The 7,500-nt window shown below is 45.7% G+C and overlaps 1 protein-coding gene across 1 annotated transcript in view; it reads left to right on the plus strand.

The window, feature by feature from the left end:
* Nucleotides 1–3,633, plus strand: part of LOC307262955 (uncharacterized protein) — a gene marked incomplete at its 3' end in the record, with an annotated part of 11,547 nt that extends 7,914 nt beyond the window's left edge. Inside the window, exon 5 of the mRNA XM_080043976.1 lies at nt 3,506–3,633. Coding sequence (XP_079900102.1) covers nt 3,506–3,633 — 128 coding nt within the window. The remainder of the gene's footprint in view (nt 1–3,505) is intronic.
* Between the last annotated feature and the right edge of the window lie 3,867 nt (nt 3,634–7,500).

Genomic DNA, 7,500 nt, shown 5'->3' on the forward strand with positions numbered 1-7,500 from the left:
TTGATATCAACTAAGAGAGAGGCTGATGAGTCTAAACAGTTGCATCGCTTTAGCCTCGTTTCCACGGAGCAGTTCAATTTGGTTTGGTACTTTACAGCTGGCAATAATCTACGTTTCCACTGTCAAAAGTGGGAAAGGATTAAAGAAAAATAGCAAACCCTGCCATTCCCTTTTTTTTGTCACCCTTTGGTTGGGGTACCAATCCGTCTCAAAGGGTCCCAAAGAGGGGAGGAGCTACACAATGCAGTCCTTTGATTGGTCGACAGATTAGTAATTCCTGTGTGAGAGATAACCCGCTGTGTGTAAACTCCCGGGCAAGAGTGAAGAATCTGATGTTTAAACCTGCAGTGTGTAGAATTTTGGGTTTTATTTCCTGGTAGATTTTGTAGAAAGTAATTATAATATTCATAAGTACATTTAATTTAGTGCATAATAGCTGAAAAGAATGTTTTGAATGATTATTTTTTCCCTTAGAAAGGGTCTCATATATGTCCATATTTCTGCATATTTTGGACCAAGGCCTAGTGCCACCATCTTGAAAGTGTCATAGTTGGAATGTCATCAGGTGCATTGTTTAAAATTTAGAATTGTTCTTGTCCTTGAAGGCCACTGTAGCTTCTGTTATTATTCTAAGGGGTTGGGGTTACCCAGGGAGCGTTGCATTCTAGAACTTTGTAGAACTTTCTTGATGATGTCATATTACACACTGCACCTTTAAACATACTTCTGCTCAATTTCCATTTTCCTTCAGTAGTCAGTCTGGGCAGACCCGTCGCCAGACCTCAGTCTTAAGGGGGGCATATGAAATGCATAGGGGGGCACAATTATTATTAGCCTACAACGTATATTTATAATAGTCCTATACTCTATTCGCGCAGCACGTAATCATCACGTTAAACTAACCAACAGCGGTAGCCTATAGCCTACAACATCAGTCCTCATAATTTAAAGCAATACATTACATAGAAGCAATGTTATGAATATCCATAAAACACTTGACTATTCAACATATTAGATGTAGCCAACACCAGACGCATATCTCAAACATTGCATTTTAAAGCAGTCAACAGAGGGATATGCATTGCCATTACACACACACACACACACACACACACACACACACACACACACACACACACACACACACACACACACACACACACACACACACACACACACACACACACACACACACACACACACACACACGGTAGCCTACTTTGAGTGGAGGCAGGGCAGTGCTCTCTCCAGTCCCTTCTATCAGAACAGCGGGAGGCGGCGTTTCTCCGAGCTCAACCTCCTCATCAACATATCTTTCGGCCTCCGGGTTCAAAGCAGCCAGTGCGCCAATGAGCTCGCTACTGCGCTCTCCAAAACGCGCATCCATCTCTCCTTGCACAGCATCAATAACACTGTAAAATACTCTTGAACTCAGTCTTTTCGTCTATGTCACTTTGTGACGGACCAACTGTTTCCTCAACTGCAAATCCGCGGAGGTTCTTGTAAATTGTGCGTCTTCTCGGCCGGTCTCCGGCACAGCCTCGCCCTCGATGGCCGTGGCTGGAGGAGCGCAGAGTTCCCACAGTGCAAAACTGTGGCTTCACGCAATCAGAAGTGTCACCGCGCTGAACAAGTCCATAATTTCGGCTTGTAGTAGTCTGTTGTGCGGCTCGAAAAGTGACAACAGTTTGACGATCCGATTTGGCAGAGGAGACTGTTGGTGGGCTTTTCAACCGTTACCGAATATCGATTATGATGAACTAGAAATGAAATAGTAAGCCGGCGAAAACTCATCCAGATTCACTCTCAAAAATGCGCGGTAACTGTTGAGCGGCTACATTGACGTAGTTACGTAGCCTTACTTTCTTTTCAGTAAGGCCGTGATAGGCTGTTGCAGTGTAGATAGACTCCCATCAATCAAACAAAATCACACCATTGTTTATTTATATTTTAAATGTTTTGATGATAAAGAATGTAACATTAGTATTTATCAACACAAAATTAGCTACTATGATAGTATAAAATAAAAATGAAAGTATTTTTTTTTGAGAGATCTGTGCCCCAAGTGGGGGGGCACGAGCATTTCTGGGGGCGGGCCCGGCCCCCTATGGCCCGCCCATAGCGACGGGTATGAGTCTGGGTCCGCGGTATATTGGTGGGTTTTCTCCGGACAGATTTTTACCGGTCCAATCAGCAAACAGAGTGAGAGGCTGGTAACAATGATGTGCGCCAGTTTCAGTTGCAGTTGCATGACATACGTCACGACCAAACGTTATGCGATTAGTTGGCCGATCCAGAGTGGCACTGGGCAGATCCAATAGTTTTAAACTTCAACAGACACCCGCCTTCAAGTGAGTTAATGTTTGTCAATTGAGCGATTCCAGACCTTCTGTACAAATGAAATTAAGTACGATGGTCTGGTGGGACCAGGCTAGTATTTATATTCTTTATTGAATAAATCAACAGGCTACTCTCTGTCTCACTGTGAAGATTTAACCATAGTAAGGAAACTGTTATCGCCATCTGGCATAACCCCGCATACCAAGTCGGCAATGGCAAGCCAGATCTAGGGTTACAGAGCCTAGGCTGTGTATACCAAACTGAACTGTGCTGCTCAGTGGAAACAAGGTATTAAGGCCAACATGTATCGCATAGTTGAACTCTTGATTCCAAAACCACCCCACAGGGGCCTTTACTGATTCTGTCCTGATCACTGTGTTTGCTCCCAGATTTTTCTTGATTTCTTTGTTGAGTTGAATCAGACTGTGTGGTGGTTCTGACTCTACCTGTCTTGTTCACAAAACCTTTCACCATGTAGTTACTAATGTTTTCTGTCCTTAATAAAAATGGATGACACAAAACAGAATCAGGTTTTTTTTTTTTGTCATCTTTAACTGCTTATCCTGAGTTAGTTTACGGCGGCAGAAGCTCCTACAGGGAACCCAAACATCCTTTTCCCGGCCCACATTAACCAGCTCCATCCATCCATCCATCCATCCATCCATCCATCCATCCATCCATCCATCCATCCATCCATCCATCTATCTATCTATCTATCTATCTATCTATCTATCTATCTATCTATCTATCTATCTATCTATCTATCTATCTATCTATCTATCTGTCTGTCTGTCTGTCTGTCTGTCTGTCTGTCTGTCTGTCTGTCTGTCTGTCTGTCTGTCTGTCTGTCTGTCTGTCTGTCTGTCTGTCTGTCTGTCTGTCTGTCTGTCTGTCTGTCTGTCTCACTCACTCACTCACTCATACACTCACACACTCACTCACTCACTCACTCACTCACTCACTCACTCAAGCCTGGGTCCTGTGGAGAGACTCCTCTCTACGTACAGGAGTGACCTGGACCTGCTGTCCACAAAGCACAGGGAGATGGTGGAGGGAAAGAGCTAGGAGGAGAAATCATGGTTTGTTCAACCTAAATATGCGGTCGTTGAATTTTTTAGAGATGAAAATTTGAGGTGCTATAAAATTCCTTATATGAGTTATAAAGGGTATTTGGAGGCTTATTGTGAATACAGGTACGGCGGGCAGAAGAGGGAGATTGAGCAGTACTTTAGTGGTGTGAAAAACAAGCTGCAGGAGCTGGTTAATCAAAGAGGCTCCTTTCAGATCAACTGAGAGGAAGGCTGACAGCCGTAGTCTGTCTGTTTACAGCGGCAGAAAGGGGTTGTGACGTTGAGAGCACTACGCCAACTGCAGCAGGGAGCCATTCTGAGAGTTGCTAGGTGATATCTGAATCGTAGCATTCCCTAAAACACTGCTGCTTAAAGGTGCAGTGTGTAATATGAAATCATCACAACAGTTGGTCTCTAAGGCTCCCATTCAGAGAAGCAACAGAAATTCTTCAAGAACATTCCAGCTGGTAGTTCTGATGGACACAGTGTGGCCGACTGTTCCATTCTGTGCTTCTGTAGAGCTGATGACATTCCAACTATAGCCCCTTTTACACAGAGATTGCGGCATATTGACGGAACAACATCACTCCAATATGCCGGGTTTGCTTGCTTCTGTGTTATTTACACAGAACCAAGCAACGCCGGCCTGCTGGCGCATCAGTAGTCCCTTTTACACAGCGCTCCGGAATGAAAGAGGTGCTTGTAAACAGCGTCAGGTGTGACGTAAACATTTAGCGCCGCGCCGGTCAGCTGCTTTACAACAACAACAATGGCCGGTGAATTGAGAGCAGAAGTGCTGGAGCTTGCAGTAAGAGGGCCGTATTTCCCTTAAAAATCCTCCTCTAATTTTTTCCATTATTTGTATTTTAACGTTAGAGCCTGGTATTTTATTTTTATTTTCTGATTTTTAAACCTTTATTCATACAGGTAAATCCCATTGAGACCGAAGACTCTTTTACAAGGGAGACCTGTTTTCCTTTCCCACGTTACCATTCACACACACATTCATACACCGACAGCAGCAGGCTCACTATCGACATTCACACGAGGCAAGGTGGGTGAAGTGTCCTGCCCAAGGACACAACAACTATGACACAGGTGGCAGGGCGGGGATCGAACCTCCAACCCTTTGATCATCGGCCGACCCGCTCTACCACCTGAGACACAGTCGACACAGTTCTTGTGTCTACAATAAGACATTGTCATTTTAACTCACCAGTACAATCTTGGGGCGTTTTTTCATTGGACAGTTCTGTCCCTCGTCTCCTCCAATCAGATTGCTGTGTTGTAAACTCCGCCTCCTGCTGCTGCCATGGTGATGGTGATGATGATGATGATTATGATGCGGCACATTTTGGCTTTGGCTCACGGCTGGCCCCCCAGTGTCCATGTTGTTCTCATGGTGAAATATGGTGTTTGGGCCGTTTTCATGGTAACCGTTAAGGCAGGAGTTAGGCTAGAGAGAGAGAGAGAGAGAGAGAGAGAAAGAGAGAGAGAGAGAGAAAGACAGAGAGAGAGAAAGACAGAGAGAGAGAGACACACACACACAGACAGAGACACAGAGAGAGAGAAGCCCCTTTTACACAGAGATTGCGGCATATTGACGGAACAACATCACTCCAATATGCCGGCTGTGCTTGCTTCTGTGTTATTTACACAGAACCAAGCAACGCCGGCCTGCTGGCGCATCAGTAGTCCCTTTTACACAGCGCTCCGGAATGAAAGAGGTGCTTGTAAACAGCGTCAGGTGTGACGTAAACATTTAGCGCCGCGCCGGTCAGCTGCTTTACAACAACAACAATGGCCGGTGAATTGAGAGCAGGAGTGCTGGAGCTTGCAGTAAGAGGGCCGTATTTTACTGTCCCCACGATGTGCCAGTTGATCTCGCTACGCGCTGAGTCCAACATCACTGGGACAGTTAACCAAACTGACTAAATCAATCCGACCGCTTCACCTCTGTGTGTGTGTGTGTGTGTGTGTGTGTGTGTGTGTGTGTGTGTGTGTGTGTGTGTGTGTGTGTGACAGGTTGGTTGTGAGCGAGTCTCTTTGTGAGGGCAGCGATCTGCCAATCAGACATACACATACACATACACACAGTGTGTGAAGTCACGATACTGTAGACAGAAATAAAGTGTGGATATACGCTCAGACTTAGGATAATAATAGCGGCGGCGGAATGTGTTAGCAAAACAGTAGCTCTGTGGCTAACAGCTGAGCCGGAGCCTTCAGTCAGCTGAAGCAGACAGTCTAGCGGGGCGAGCAGACTATTCCCCCGTTACTAGGTCGACCTTCAAGCTGAACAAGAGCCCGACGCGCAGCTTGTCGGTCTTTATTTCTAGCAAGTGACCCGTTCGCTATACTTTATCCCTTACTTAGCCTAGCCTAGCTTTCCATTGTACAACTTCTCCTGGGCAGAAATAGACTCAAACACTCTGCAAAATGAAGCGCGGGGGTTTGGATTGAGCAACGGACCTTATGATCAGCTAGATTATACACCGTTCCTTTTATTTGGTGATTTTTACGGGACATCAGGCCGCCGTGGTTAATGTTAAACACACGTCCTTCAACTGCTAACATGGTCGCATGTTTAGAACGTAGACTATGGAACGTCAAACGCCCCCCTGTTCCGCAACAACAAGCTGGAGCATTTAAACAGAGAGGCGGAACTGATCGTGTCGGGAATCTTACTACCCCCCGAGGTAGTAAAATTCCCGGAACGATCACTCGCACCTTTCTTCCCTCGTTCCGCAACTGTCGCATTTATACAGCAGGGCGGAGGGCCGAAAGGCCGGCATATTCCCGGCTTTCACTGGCTGTGTAAAAGGGGCTTATGGCGCTTCCAAAATGGCGGCGCCCATGCCTTGGTCCATGGTATGGAGAAATATGGAGATATAAGAGACCTTTTCTAAGGAAAAAAAGAATCTAAAAAAGAAATTCAGCTATTGTGCACTAAATTAAACGGACTTATGGATATTATAATTATTTTCTACCAAATCTGCTATTAAATAAATCCAAATATTCTACACACTGCAGCTTTAAGTCCCTACTGTTTTGCTTCTCAAATCTAAATCAACACGGAGACTTTCTTAAACCACCAAAGTGTTATCTAACTAGTTAATCATTTATATAAGTCAAAGTCCATTAAAGAAGTTGAGTATGTAGTTTCCTCCACGCCACACCCTCACTGTAAAGCCAGCTGACTGGACGCACAGACACGCCACACCCTCACTGTAAAGCCAGCTGACTGGACGCACAGACACGCCACACCCTCACTGTAAAGCCAGCTGACTGGACGCACAGACACGCCACACCCTCACTGTAAAGCCAGCTGACTGGACGCACAGACACGCCACACCCTCACTGTAAAGCCAGCTGACTGGACGCACAGACACGCCACACCCTCACTGTAAAGCCAGCTGACTGGACGCACAGACACGCCACACCCTCACTGTAAAGCCAGCTGACTGGACACACAGACACGCCACACCCTCACTGTAAAGCCAGCTGACTGGACGCACAGACACGCCACACCCTCACTGTAAAGCCAGCTGACTGGACGCACAGACACGCCACACCCTCACTGTAAAGCCAGCTGACTGGACGCACAGACACGCCACACCCTCACTGTAAAGCCAGCTGACTGGACGCACAGACACGCCACACCCTCACTGTAAAGCCAGCTGACTGGACGCACAGACACGCCACACCCTCACTGTAAAGCCAGCTGACTGGACGCACAGACACGCCACACCCTCACTGTAAAGCCAGCTGACTGGACGCACAGACACGCTCTGTTAAATTACTTTATGAGTTTGAAAGTCCAGATTCTCTGATTACGTTTATGTATTTCATTTAAGCTTCGGCTTCCTCTCACTCCTTTTCGGACACAGACACTACATTTTTTTTATTTTTTTTATTTCTTTATTTAAAAGGGACAGCGCACAATAATAGACATGAGCACCAAAGTTCAGCATGTAAATGTGCCAGATTTAGCCATGCAGTAGTCCCTGTAGGTAGAAAGAAAAAAAGAAACATTAAAAGAAGAAAAATACAACACATAAGCACAAAAACAAAATGACACAAGCACAGA

The sequence above is a fragment of the Ammodytes marinus genome (genome assembly GCF_949987685.1).
Source record: "Ammodytes marinus genome assembly, chromosome: 16".
Classification (NCBI taxonomy): Eukaryota; Metazoa; Chordata; class Actinopteri; order Uranoscopiformes; family Ammodytidae; genus Ammodytes; species Ammodytes marinus.